A 14,646-nucleotide genomic window follows, 5' to 3' on the forward strand; every position below is an offset into this window, starting at 1 on the left:
TTTAAATGCAAGGCTGAGAGTCTGGGAACGGCCACCGGGGGCGCTCCAGACCACGGTTTACAGGGGAGGTTTGGTGAAGCAGCAGCAGGGAGAGGGGGAGGGGAGAGAGAGACGCACACAGGCTCTGAAGAGAAGTAGGGCAACAGCTGTCTCCGCGGGGATTAGAGCAGGAGAGGTCTTGGTGGGGGGGGGGGGGGGGATGCGTCAGAGAGGAGGGTGGGGCCGTAGGTTGCAGACGGGTGTGAGATGGGGTATTAGGGTATTAAAGTGGGCAGTAAAAGACAATGGGAAGACGGAGTCCCGCCCAGAATTCTCGGATCCAACCGCATGTTCTTCCACTCAAGCTCCTTCCTCCTCCACATCTCTGTTTCTCCTTCCCTCACCCTCTTTGTTCATTCATACCCTCACCCGCTCATACCGTTCTCCTTTTTATTGCCTAGCGTGTGAACGGCAACTAGGGGTGCTGTTGCAACACGGGAGTCACTTCTCTTTGTGTGTGTGTGTGTGTGTGTGTGTGTGTGTGTGTGTGTGTGTGTGTGTGGGGCTTGGTAGAAGGGATCTAAAGGGATCTTTAAGAGATAACGTCCTAATGCTACGGGCCCATTAATCCACCTAATGTTCTTTCACGCTGCCGTGCCAACAGGCAGTGATTTCCCGGGTTGTCTGTGTCATAGCGTGCTCACCATGACCTCGACCCTCCCTCACATGGGACTGATCGGTATTGATCCGACCTAGGAAACAAATAGTTCAGAGGGGCAGTGAACAATTTCATTTGATTCCGAGAGAGAATAAAAAACATGTGTATAAATAGGAATGGAGATCCCACATGCACCTATGGGCAGACAATGGATGTCAGGGAATGTTTGTTTTTGCAGAAGACTCCATGGGTTTCAGACATTGTGTGTATGTGCTTCTGTCTGGTAGTTCACTGGACCAGCTATAAGCCACTGGCTCCAAGCATTTCACAAATAGGTTTTGTGTGAGTGTGTGTATTTGTAACAGTCAGATTGGTACGGCAACCATGTGATTAGGGTGGCGGAAATGGTGCCAGATGAATTCTCCAGATGTGGGGCCGAGGGAAAAAAAGTCACTGTTTTTGTATTTGCTGCAGTAGTTGGGTTTGGCCATTAAGTGGTGTACGTTACCCTCACAGAGCATGTCCCTGCTCTGTGTGGGTGTGTGTGTGTGTGCGTGCGCATGACTTTCTCTGACGTGACAGGCGAGATCGGTAGCCATCTGTCGCGAGGCTTACTGTGGGATTAAATATAGTGTATATGTGAACGTGTGTGTGTGTGTGTGTGTTGAGAACAAGGGGGATGGAGAGTGATGGTTTGGGGGCGGTGGGTGAAGACATAAACCTTTAACCCCTGGTGCCTGCCTCTCTCTCTCTCTCTCTCGCTCTCAGCTCTGTAGCCACCAAGCTTCTCTGCTTTCATGTTCAAAGCAGGAATAATGAAAACCATCTGCTTCACCCCCTGACACACATACTGCTTTGCAAAGCAATCAGCACCACACATACTCTTGCTTACACTGGTATTACAACCAAATACGCACACACACTCCCAGTTAACGATTCGGACCCAGACAAGAAGTAAACACACACACACATGCGCAAGCAACTGTGCTTAGCCATGCAGATCTCCCACACACAACCACACACTCACATACACACACTCAAAGTGCAGTACTCATACCCAAACAAATGCATAGCCTTGTTGAGCGAAAGATGTAAACACAAACACACACACACACGCGCGCAATGAACTGTGCCTAGCCATGCAGCTCTCCCACACAGAACCCCCCACACACACACAAACACGTGGCCTTTGTAGTTGTGTGGGCTGTTGTTTTCATTATGCCCCCATCATTAAGCCCTGTCTCCACCAGTAGAGGTGGTCGTGGTGAATCTGATGTTGTGACGTAGAGAGGACCCCCCCCCCCCCCCCCCCCCCCACCAACCTCTTTAGTAATAGCAGGCGCCTAACTGGGTCACTGGCCTATCTGGGTTAATATCACCCATGGGCTCATGTGACTGTTCTAACTCCCCTCTTTGTGTACATGCTGGATCGTGTGTGTGTGTGTGTGTGTGCGTGTGTGTGTGTGTGCGCGTGTGTTTGTGTGTGTGCGCCTTTGTGTGTGTGTGTGTGTGTGTGTGTGACCAGCCTGATTGTCGGTGTACTTCATCCGATTAAATGCATTAATCGTTAATAAAGAGATGCGTGCTGCATGTTATTGTGTATGTGATTTAGCTTCCGGTCTCATGATGTGTGTAGATACTTTTAGTTATTTTTATAGTTATTGATAGATTTTTCATGCAACTTTTGCATCTGTTCCAACTGTATTGTCCCTTGAGTTAACGATGGTAACACAACCTGCTAGATGAATAGAGGTTTATCTTATCTCATATTAAATGTAGTAACTGCTTCTGTGTTTCTCAACAGAGGGCAAAGAGACTGGTATCATAGACTTATCTTATATTAAATGTAGATGCTGTGTGCTTCTCCACAGAAGGCGGTGAGACTTGTATTATAGACATATCTTATCTTATCTTATATTAAATATAGATGCTATGTTTCTCAACAGAAGGCGATGAGACTTGTATTATCGACATATCTTATCTTATCTTATATTAAATATAGATACTATGTTTCTCCACAGAAGGCGACGAGACTTGTATTATAGACATATCTTATCTTATATTAAATGTAGATGCTATGTTTCTCCACAGAGGGCGATGAGACTGGTATCATGGACGGCCTGTTGGAGGCGCTGCAGTCTGGCGCTGCATTCAGGAGAAAGCGGGGACCACGGCAAGCAGGTACTCACACACATGACGCTGACTCTCTCACAGGCGCCGGAGGTTCACATATGTCGTGTTTGGGTTATTTGTAGATTTCTGGTAAATGTTCATAGCTCCTACCGTGTAGCCCCTACTGTATGGAAGCTCATTCTCTCTCTGTGTCTCTCTCTGTCTCTCTGTCTCTATCTCTCTCTCTGTGTCTCTCTCTCTCTCTCTGTGTCTCTATCTCTCTCTCTCTGTCTCTATCTCTCTCTCAAGCTTTTGCTCTTTCTCTCTTTCCTGCAGCTCAATGTGTCTCCCTCTTTCTCTCCTTCTCTTTTTCTCAGTTTCCTTTTTTCCCTCTCACCCTCTTTCTTGCTCCGTCTCAGTTTTTTCCGATAACTTAAGTCTCTCTTTTCCTTTTTGTAATTTTTTATTATTTTTCTCTCTCTCCCTCTTCTAGCTCTATCTCTGTATTTTTGCACTTAGTGAACCCCTCTCTCTCTGTCTCTCTCTGTCTCTCTTCCTGTCTCTCTCTGGGACGGCACAACAACAGATTTGTTTGTGTTTCTCCGTGTCTCTCGCCCATCTGCTGTGTGGCTCAGGGCGTGACCGGGGCTGAGGAGACACAGCCTGGCTGGCAGGGCTCCGGTGTAGGGGGGCGGGGGGGGCTTTGTGGTGCAGCCTGGTTGAACGGGAGGGGGTGGGGCAGGGTGCCTGGGCATTAACCCGGGCCTAAGGGAACGGAAGGCATTAGTGGGTCTGAATGCGCCAGGTGAGGTCCCACCTGTGGAGAATATCGCGGCTGGCGGTTGTTCATACACTCCTTTTGTGTGGAACAGAATCAGGGCATCAAGCTTTGTCATTGATTCTGGTTTTTGCTTCCTAAAACGTCCTAAATGCAAATAGGTGGTCCTTTGAGATTATCCGTCTATGTTGCTTTTTTTATATTTTCCTGGAAGCTTGTCAGACAAAGGATCCAATGGTGGGAACATAATGCGATGAATCATCCTCTGTGGGGCACGAAGAAACATATGTGCTGCAGTTGTATTATTTATGATCACATTTCAAACCTGAGACGTCTCACTTGTGAGCCGAGGTAGACGGAGGTGCGTTAAACGGTCAGGACCCCCTGCCGTGCGGACTGTGTTCCAGATGTCTCGCGTTGAGCCGCCTCTGGCTCCCTCTGCCCGTTAACGTCACTCTGAAAGACCAAACGGCCCATAACAGTTCAGCACGGTCCCGGGTCTCCTCCAGGACCTACCCCACCTTTCACCGGTGCCTCTGTGTGTGTTCACATACCCTATTGATCTGCTCTGCAAGCCCCGACTGAGCCTCTTCTCCGTAATCCGTTTAGTCTTTCACTCTGCCGCCCTGGCCCGCTGCCCAATCCAGTTACCTTCCTAAGACACTGGACTACACTGTAGTCTCTCTCTCTCTCTCTCTCTCTCTCTCTCTCTCTCTCTCTCTCTCTCTCTCCCTCTCTCTCTTGTTTTGATCTCGTACTCACAGTAGCAGGAGTTCATCCTCTGGTAAACACGCAGCCCGCGCCGCGGGTTGTTTACAGGGCGACGCGGGACCCGCGGCGCCGTGATAGATCGCCTTACTAGCATGGCCGCCCAGCGGGGGGAGAGGGGGAGAGAGGAAGAACGCAGGCCGGACCACGTGTGGGGAGAGGTCTAGGGTGCGAGGGGGGGGGGGGGGGGGGTTGTTTGCAGCCCACGCATGGCCAGTGTTCACACATAATGGGAGCATGCAGGGGGAGGGTGGGAGGCGTGTAACCCGATGCCTTGCTCAATGGAAGCCAGATGTGGAGCGGAGGCCGAATGTATATTCGGCTTGTCTCCAAACCCGATTCCCTTTTTTTCTCTCTCTTTCTTACTTTTTTGCTCTCTCTCTCTCTGTTTCTCTTACTGTTCTCCAGCTCACATTCTCCAGACCCCCCCCGGGCCTTTTGTCCTGCAACAGAGGGTAGGAGACGACAAGGTTAGGAGTGGGTAGTGGACGAGGAGAGGAGAGGGAAGTGGACGAGGAGAGGAGAGGGAAGTGGACTAGGAGAGGAGAGGGAAGTGGACGAGGAGAGGAGAGGAGAGGGTATTGGATGAGGAGAGGAGAGGGTAGTGGACGAGAAGAGGCGAGTGGATGAGGAGAGGGCAGGAGAGGGTAGTAGACGAGGAGAGTATAGTGTATGAGGAGAGGAGAGGGTAGTGAACGAGGAGAGGAGAGGCTAGTGGACGAGGAGAGGAGAGGAGTTGGGTGGAAGAAAGAGTTGACAAAAGAGCGACAGGAAGAAATTGGGGCCCCGGTTTGAGGTTTAGCTGCCCCAAATACTTTCACGCTGCCTAATGTGGCGAACAGGAAGTGTGTGTTTGTGTATGTGTGAGCGCGTGTGATACTCTCAGAGTAAGACAGGGTTTAAAACCCCTGGTTACATGTCCTAAAAGCCGACCCAGAGCTGTTAAATAGTCCAAATACCCACTGTTGTTCTTTGAGTATTCACGAGTTTCCAAGTATGCGCGGTAGCTATGGTGCATTGGTCCGTCAGCAGACTACGTCACTCATGTCAACACTGGGAACACATTAACAGCACAGTCCTGCCACATATTGTGTTTGTTTCCAAAGAATGTATTTATACTGGGCTACCCTGCTAGTCTCAGGGCTTCTTGTGCTCCAACACAAACCGAGGAGTCGGTCAGATGCCCGTATTCCTTCCATAACGTTGAGTGTTTCACTCCCTGACCTGAAAGTCCTGGTTCCGTCGAGTTCTACATTTCAGCCAACGGCGCCAGACACCGATATAACAGTCACTGTCTGTGGACTACTTCATTAATTCGAATGACTCCAGAGACACATTTAACTTTGTCCTGCTCAGTGGCCGGTCACTGAGAGCCATCTCTGCTGGGCTGTGGGCTGGTTTTCCATGACTAGGAATACCAAAGGCCTTTCTTTTGCATAGAGACACGTGGTCCTCACAGCTGGGCAGTGCCGTAAGCCAGAGAACACACACAATAGAAGAGTGTGTGTGTGTGTGTGTGTGTGTGTCTCAGTTTAGTAGGGCTTGCGGGCGGATGTGGGGGTGGGGAGGGGCTGGGTAGGGTGTATGGCCCCATCAGCAGGCCAGATACAGCCCCCTTTATTCAACATGTACTCTGCATCTCTATTCTTGGAGCCTCCTACATAATGCATCAGCGCATCCTCACGGTAGGCTTCTCAGCCAGCAGTCACTACTAGGCCTTTCACACGCAGCAGTGGCGTCGTGTAGCCCCCGCTTCCAAGACCCCGGATGGAGCCTCGCATCAGAGACGCCAAATGACACTCTTCCTAATCCCCGCGTTCACGAAGATGTCTTTAGTGTCCTTTTTAATTTTTACCACTTTAGTTACTCTGGCTGTTCATCGGCTCCTAAATTTTAGAGCCAAGACTTGTTGGAATTGTTTCTCTGTCTTCTGGCAAATGTACTTATTCTAAGTCACTTTGGATAAAAGCATCTGCTAAATGCCGTATATGTAAAATGTAAGTGTTAAGACACCTTTTCGCGATATACGGCTCCCATCGTGTCAGTGGGCTGAGAACACAAATCTCAGTAGAGACACGGTTCACAGGCATCCTTTGCCAGTTTGAAACTTTGAAACTGATACCTGATGTGAAATGTGTGGACTTTGTGCCTTTTGCTGATTTTGCAATGTCAACATCTTCTCAGTGTAAATTTGCGTGGGAGATTGTGACTGAGCAGTGTGTCCTCCTAGAAGTACAAATGAAGGTCCTGATTTGTACTACAACAAGATAGCATAGCCTGGTATTAACATAGACTGGTAGTAACAGGGGATCTATTGCTTCAAAAGTCCCATTGACTGGTGTTTGTTGACGAGTTCACACAGAGAATAGTTTCCCTTCAGATGATCTCAGGCTCCTCTTTCAAACCTTTGGGTTTGGTGACGTCACATCCCTGACACATCAACACATTGGTGCTTTGTTTCTGCGGTGTAAAACTTTGATGCAGGCTATTCCCGCCTCAAGAGTTCAATTCATATTTGACAGTGCTCTTTTCAGGAGGTATCAATCACCACAACATCTCCAGTCTTGAAACCATCATCCTGATACATCATACCGAGGTGAAACAACATCCCGGCACATCTCTGTAAAACTTCACTTGGTACTCCCACGCTATTCAAAGACGTGCAGGGCTTAAACCCAGTTTCACCCATGGGGAAGTTCCAGCGTACCTCCATGACTGGCTCCAACGCCTCTTCCTCCTCCTCCTCCTCCTCCTCCTCCCCTCCCACCAGCCCCCCCTCTCCCAGCTGTAGGCCTGTCTACGTCAGGGCCCCGTCATTAAAGGACCGACGGAGGCTCCATTCAGAGTCTTGTCGTGGAGACCCATTGTGTTCCAGTGTGACTGAGGGCTCAGCCACGAGGCTGGGGAACCCCTCTGTAGCCCCAGCTCACCTCTGACCTGTCATTTTGCCCTCCACTGTGTATCGGAATGGGTGGGGGGGGGGGCAGAGGGTGGGGAATCACAGCTGTTCCCCTCCGTCTGTCTGGGTTGCTCTTTCTCTTTTCTCCCCCCCCACCCCCTGCCCCAGTTCAGCCATCAACACACACACACACGCGCATATGTTAGTTGTGTGCATACCCATACAGGGACACTGCGTGAGGTGCGTGTTTGCATACCAACGCATGAACTCTGAACAGATGTCTTGCGCTCCGACACGCAGCCTCTCAAACTTATTAACCTTAAGACGTAACAACAGTACCCCAACACGCATTCCCAACACAGGGCCTATGCTTCTATTTTGATATTTTCATACCCTATTATAGTTTGTTTGTGTTTGTGTGCGTACTCTATGTGTGTGTGCTTATTCTCTATGGGTGTGTGTGTGTGTGTGCGTGCGTGTGCGTGGTTGATGGCTGCTGTTTTGATACGCTGGAGCAGATGTCCCAGAAGGGGCACAACTGGTGTGCATGAGAGTGTGTAACGTGTGTGTGTGTTTGTATCGTTTGTGTGTGTGTGTGTGTGTGTGTTTGTGTGTGTGTGTCCCTCCACAACACAAAGAAAGTGTGCTGGTGTTCGGATAGGAGCGATGAATCTCAACTCTTGCCATTGCCCCAGCTGCCAGGTCATGACCTCGGGCCTCCCCCCCGGGAGCTAATTACAATGACTGCTCGCGGACAAAGAGCCAATCACAACAGAGCGTGAGGATAAAAGTGGCCCCGCGACAATGGAGGCACACGCCTCGCGCTGCAGACGGCCTGCTCTTCAAACAGCAGCGTCATGAAGGACATAGGAAAGAGGTGTGGCCTCACAGCTGGGGTGGACACACACACACACACACACACACACAGGCACACACACACAGGCACACCAAGCACACACTAAAGCAACAATACAAGCCAATAGGAAACCCACTCTCTGATCGAGCCCCTTTGTGACGTCACTGGCGTGCCTGCAGTCAGCAATGAGACCATGCACACTGGGCACGAACACACACACACACACACACACACACACGTTACACACTCTCATGCACACCAGTTGTGCCCCTTCTGGGACATCTGCTCCAGTGTATCAAAACAGCACCCATCAACCACGCACACGCACGCACACACACACACCCATAGAGAATAAGCACACACACATAGAGTAAGCACACACACTACACACACTCCTAAATACACACATATATAATATATAACACACACTCGCGCGCGCACACACAAACATAATACACATTCCTAAATACACAAATATAATATATAAAACACACACACAATATATAACACACACGCACGCATATATTATATATAATACACACACTCATTCATACACTCACACACAATACACACTGTCACATACTCACACACACCAGTTTATGCCCCTTTTGGGACGTCTGCCCCTTGTGTCACACCAGCACCCATCAACCACACTCGCATGCTTTCACCGGTTGCTAGGAGCTGAACACACCCCGGTTGCTAGGCGCCGTGGTAACCGGTGACGTCATGCCTTCCCATGCTGCCCCACTGCGTGGGCGTCGCTGGTGTGTCGCTGGTGTGCTGCACAACGCCGCCTCTAGGAGGCGGTATGTGCTCCCTGTATGGCCGGCGCCCCGGGAGAAGGAGCCCCAGCCATGCAGCTGTCTGCATCAGGCTCTGCAGCATCATGTAGCACGGGGCCAGGCTGTGGGTGTGCTTCAGACAGCCTCTGATGCAGCATAGACGGTTCTGCGTGGGTCATGCATGCTATGCTATGCTAGCCACCGTCCACTTCCCTGATTGCCTTCCTTCCCTTCTGATGTCGTTGGGTCTGGTATCCACGGTTTCTTTATGGACAGCAGGCGGAGACGCCATTTTGGGGTAGTTCTCCTCAGGGCAGAGGAGGATGTTGATTATCTTCCCACACACAAACAGCTCATCACAAAGCTAATGAATGAAGGTATCATTAAAAATCTCTCTTCCTCTCTCTCTCTCTTCTCTCTTTATTCTCTTACCCACCCTTTGATCTCTGTCCCATAAACCTGAGCGGACACGTTGCCGTGCAACAAAGAGTCCTTCTCCCCTCATCAGCACCGTCATTACGCCAGCTCCCGCCGTTTTAATTGAGAGCACCTGATCTGTTTTATTTATTTTACGGCCTCTTTCAAATCTCTGCTTCCCCTGTATGGATGTGTGTGTGTGTGTGTGGTTGTGTGAGAAGCGTTGGAAGGTGTTTTGTGGTTGTAGGTATGTCCTGTTCCCTACTGTTGGACCCTCCTGTCCCTCGTTCCAAACACACACGGAATCCAGAAGGAGTCGTCATGTCTTATAATCCGTTTTAACATCCTGTCTGTGCAGGAAGTTGCCGAATATATATATATAGAGATCTTCATGTCTGTGCTAGATTACTTGGCCTACTTGAGTCAAGCATTCCTTCATTCGTGTTATCAATATGCAAGTTTCCATCGAGGACCTTCCAAGGCACCATATGGAACGGGGCATATCTCAGAGGAAACGAGAGGATCTTTGGATGGAAAGAGAGCCCTGTACTGTGAGCTGATAGCACTGGGGTCCTAACATCGCCGTAGAGAAATCAGTGATGCACTGACCGAGCATGTTGGAAAAATCCTCAGTACACCAAATAAGTTTCCCCTTGAATGTGAACGCTGTTCATCCAGACCATCCTCTTGGCAGACTGCCCCTCCCCACCTCTCGTTCTCCCCGCCTCTGAGAGGGAAGGAGAGGAGGAACGCTGTCATTGTAGCTCTCAAAGTGTCCCTCTATGTGTGGCGTTTGTATTATTTTGGGACAGGCTTCATGCATAATTCACGCACACAGAAGCACACTCTCTGCAACAGGGTCATTTACATAATATCTAATTAGGCAGTTTCCGGAGTGAGGGACGGGGGAGGGAGGTGGGGCTGAGAGGATGGAAATAGACGTGGAGAGAACGTCATGAATCTGAAAAGTTAGTTTGGGGTGTGTGTTATCTGTGTGTGTGAGTGCTCTGTGTGTGTGTCAGTGCTCCATTTGAGTGCCTGTGTGCGCGTGTGAGTTCCTGCATGTCTGTGTGTGTGAGAGCCTGTGTGTGTGTGTGTGTGTGTGTGTGACTGCCTGTGTGTGTGTACGTGTGCGCGCCTGCGTGTGTGTGTGTGTGTGTGTGTGTGTGTGCCTGCGTGTGTGTTTGTGTGACTGCCTGTGTGTGTGTGCGCGTGGTGTGACAACAGGGAGGGCTCTGTACCTTGCTGCGTGGGGAGGGATCGGGGCCCCAGCTGCCCGGGGCCAACGTCTGTTTGGCCCCGGCTGAGGCTGGCGTCTCTAAGGGACGGGCCGACCGTCAGACTCTGAGCCACTGAAGGCTCCTCTCTCTCACCTCTCTCCTCCCTGACTTCCTGTCTTCCTCTTCCTCCTCCACAGACTCAATCCTGTCTTTGTCACAGCTAGTCCTGGAGACGGGCTCGGTAACTGTGCCTCTGTGTGTGTGTGTGTGTGTGTGTGTGTGCGTGCGTGCACATGTGTATGTGTGTGTGTGAGATGCAATTTATTTGGATTTGCCATTTTAATGTCATTTTGTCTTGCATTTTGTCCATTCAATCCGTGATTGCATGTTACGGTGTGTATGTGTGTATTTGCATCTTCTTTTGTTTGTGTGTCTCAACTCATCTTCGAACACACAGTCACACACCCACACGTACACAAACCAACACTTTCCAAAAGAGCCCTTGTCACCTATAGATAGCATGTAGCACAACAACCCCCAGCGCGTACATCCACCATCTCCCACTGACCTATATATCTCAAAATGGCCGCTGCCGCACAGCTGGCCTCCTACGCAGGAATATATATAGAGAGGAAGCAGGGGGGGGGGGGGGGGGAAGGAGTATGTTATGTATGTGTTTTGTTTGCGATGATGTGTGTGTGTGTGTGTGTGGGGGGGGGGGGGGGGGGGGGAATAAAGCAGGAATAAAGGAATAAAGACAACAGCATCCTCAGGGTGCAATCTGTCACGCTCATTCTAGTTCTCTGTTCTCTCTCTCTCTCTTTATATAATATTTTCCTCTGGTTCACTGTTTTCCAGCTCACATTCTTCAGCCCCCCCTCCTGCCTTTTGTCCTCCCACTGTATGAAGCATCCCTCCCTCCATGTCGCCTCACCCCTCTCTCTCTCTCTCTCTCTCTCTCTCTCTCTTCCTCTCTCTCTCCCCCTCTCTCTCCCCCTCCATCCCTACATATGTTTTCTCCTCTCCTAGCATCTCATTCGTTTCCACTGTCTAATCTGACATGAGTAGTGAGAAGCTTTAGCCGTTAATGCAATCCACGGATAAATGGACACACAAAAACAGATATATACACACACACACACACATTAACCACTCATTCCCTGTCTGTCATTGCATGTATGTGTGTGTTTGTTCCAGGCTGATGTTTATATGACTGTACCTCGGAAAGCAAGCATCCATGTTGTGTTGCATCCTATACAACACATGCCTGGGCTATGTGTTGTTTGTGTGTTGTCAGATGTCAAGGATTAAGGAAATGCTGTTTAGACTGTTTATTTACAGGATGGCATGCAAAACCAGTTTTGGCTCAAACTGGATGTGCTTGCCTCAACTGGGCCCCTGTTGCATGCTAGTCATTATGTGTGTTACCTCATGGCATGACACATGTTTGCATGAAAATGGCATGATGTCAATCTGACCTCCAACCTCGTCTCTCCTTTGTTGTTTTTCTCCATCTCTGCCAGCCAATCACAGGCGAGCTGGACACGCAGTGACCAATCTACTGGCCAAAGAGCTGATGCAGGAGGACCCGCAACCAGCCAGACCAGGAGCTAGGAAGATAAAGGCGGAGGAGCCTATGCTGGGGGGGGCGGGATCTTTAGAAGACCTGTTGGACGAAAATCTTTCTCGGGCCAATTAGAACCCTCTACAACTCCACAGATTTAACCCCCAAACAGGAAGGGTCCCGGGCCGACCGTAGCCAAACACAACGGCAACTTTGAAGCTTTGCTTGTCCCTAAAGACAGACTGATCTGGCCTTGCTCCTCCCAGGCTGGTGGACCTCCCTCTCCCCTCGTCATGGCTCCCTGAACACCCCTCACCGTCGGCCATTTGTTACCGCCATAGGCACCTAGCTGCTCCTCTCTGCATCTGCACCCGCTGTCTTCGGCTCCCTTTCACCTTTGCTCTTTTTGTCTTTATTTTCTTTCGTTCCCGGCCGCACCGAATCCATGCATAGTTCTGTCTCTCCCCATCAGCCGCTCATCAGGAGAATCCAAAGACTTAACTCAGGAGCAAGCCACAATTTAACAGATCCGCCGGTAGCTTGGCTTCAATCACGCTTTGATTTGTGATATTTCAGGCGTTTAATAACAAATTGTGTACTTTGTGTATGTCAATGGTTTTATAAACATTCAGACGCTCTTTTCTCCCCAAACCCGTGCGCTTCTGTACTACTAGATGAATGTGCGTCAGTTTATACTTTACCTTAATGTGTATCATTATTACTGTTTAAAGAACCACCATGTGCCAATCAATACAATCTTTCTGTCCAATCACGCTTGGTGTTGGATAGGTGTGTGGACCAATCAAACCTTTTCTCACAAGTTGTTGAAATCCCACTGGTGTATGTTGATGTCGTGGTGAAGGGATTCACTTTTGTTTTTTGGAGACTTTAAATGCACGGGTGTTAATCTTTATTCGTAGATGTAAGCATACATTAAAAGCACTGTGTCCACACATGTTGAAAATGGTACACTTAGGTCTTAATGCAGATACATAAACCCAACCTTATAGAGATGACGTCCTTTAACCCCATATCAAAAAAATGCGCCCAAGCAGGAGTAATAGACACAAGTCCTTACCCGTGAGCCAATCAGAGCACAGGGGATTGTTACTGATCTCAACGAATGTATGTTGGTGACAGTGGGTTGGTTTGCATGTAGTCAGTTGGGTCTATTTAGTGCTGCGAGTTAGCACTGTAATCTACACATGTGTGCGTTTGTGCGCACATTGTCTATTCTCAGCCATGCATTTGTGTATGTATCTGTCCTGTCGGCCACCTGCAATAACTGCACATTGTAGACTATCGTCATTAATTATAGTTTTCATAAACAGCACTTGAAAACAGCCCAAAATACTGCGTGCGTGCGTGTGCCTGTATGTGTGTGCATGCGTGCGCCTGTGTTACTGTGTGTGTGTGTTTGTGCCATTTGTTTGCTGAGCGTCTGGTGTCAATGTTTCCTATTCGTGGACCATCAGAATAAATGTTGCCGTGATGTCTCAGTGTAGATGTTAGCCTTCAAACGGGAATTTTGAGAGATCCGCTGGACCACGGTTCGTTTAATGCGCAGCAATATTTATTCCTATGCAAACAGACTGTACACGACCACAGCGTCAGGATGTAGGCGCAGGGAAGAGCACATCAGTAGAAGATGTGTTTCACATAGCAGCACAAAATGGCAGCCAATATTTGTTATAGTTAAGACGATGTGTGTGGAGATTTCACTGTTATTGAAGAAACTAAGTCTGGGAATAGCGTTATATGCAAAGGGAACAATTTGCACTTAGCAGACTAATATAACATTCCATGGAGCAGCATGATGGCAACAAGGGGAATAGAAAATCAATAAAGGCAACACTTGTTGTGCTAAAATTAAAAGCAAATGGTTATTGTTTATGTGACTGCAATCACCAAAGCTATGCTAACAAGTCACCAACAGGTGATGGATTATCTCCCAACAGCTCTCATGTCAATATGCAAACGCTCAGCCTGTCTTTTAATTTGTTCCACATGTTTCATCTCCAGATGGAAACTTCAACGGGAGCATTTCTGATGTGGAGCGGGAGATTAAAATATCTCAAGATATCAATCCTTTTGTCGATTTATTATTGATTGTTATTTGTTTGATTTTTTTAAAGAGATTTTTATGTATTTTTTTTTACAGTTAATTTTAACGTATGTGATTTTTTGAGAGAAAATGGTGGACCAAATAATGTACAAGGGTGGTTTGTTTTGTTTCAGAACAATTCCATTTAGCTTGCTTCTGAAACGCCACAAAGTCTTGTAGTTAGTCGAAGGCTCTTGCATAATGTACACATCTGTTACAGAATGTGTTTGACTTTTTGTTGTAATAAAATGTCACTCGTAACAAATGTGTGTGATGTCAAACTTTTCTTCTTGGTCCCGAAAGGAATTTCTTTTAAAAGCGGGTTTCTCGGCATAGATACGTTAAAAGAGCAGTCGGAATACTTTTCTCCGCTCTACCTCTCTCTCCCATCTCATAAACACACTCGGCTGTAAAGATATTCCATGGAAGTGGAATTGGCAGAGTAGGACAGGAATGTATAAACAGTGGTTATGCAAACGTAAAACCAGACAAACTGTCGAAGTTCTCAG

At 48.6% G+C, this 14,646-nt stretch overlaps 1 protein-coding gene across 1 annotated transcript in view; it reads left to right on the top strand.

The window, feature by feature from the left end:
• The window catches only part of diaph1 (diaphanous related formin 1), a 99,865-nt gene extending 85,463 nt beyond the window's left edge, over positions 1 to 14,402 (top strand). The window contains 2 exon segments of the mRNA XM_079744836.1: positions 2,729 to 2,818; positions 11,993 to 14,402. Of these exon segments, the coding sequence (XP_079600962.1) occupies positions 2,729 to 2,818; positions 11,993 to 12,168 (266 nt within the window). The 3' untranslated portion in view covers positions 12,169 to 14,402.
• The last annotated feature ends 244 nt before the right edge of the window (positions 14,403 to 14,646 follow it).

This window comes from Pollachius pollachius, assembly GCF_949987615.1.
Source record: "Pollachius pollachius genome assembly, chromosome: 10".
In the NCBI taxonomy this organism is placed as follows: Eukaryota; Metazoa; Chordata; class Actinopteri; order Gadiformes; family Gadidae; genus Pollachius; species Pollachius pollachius.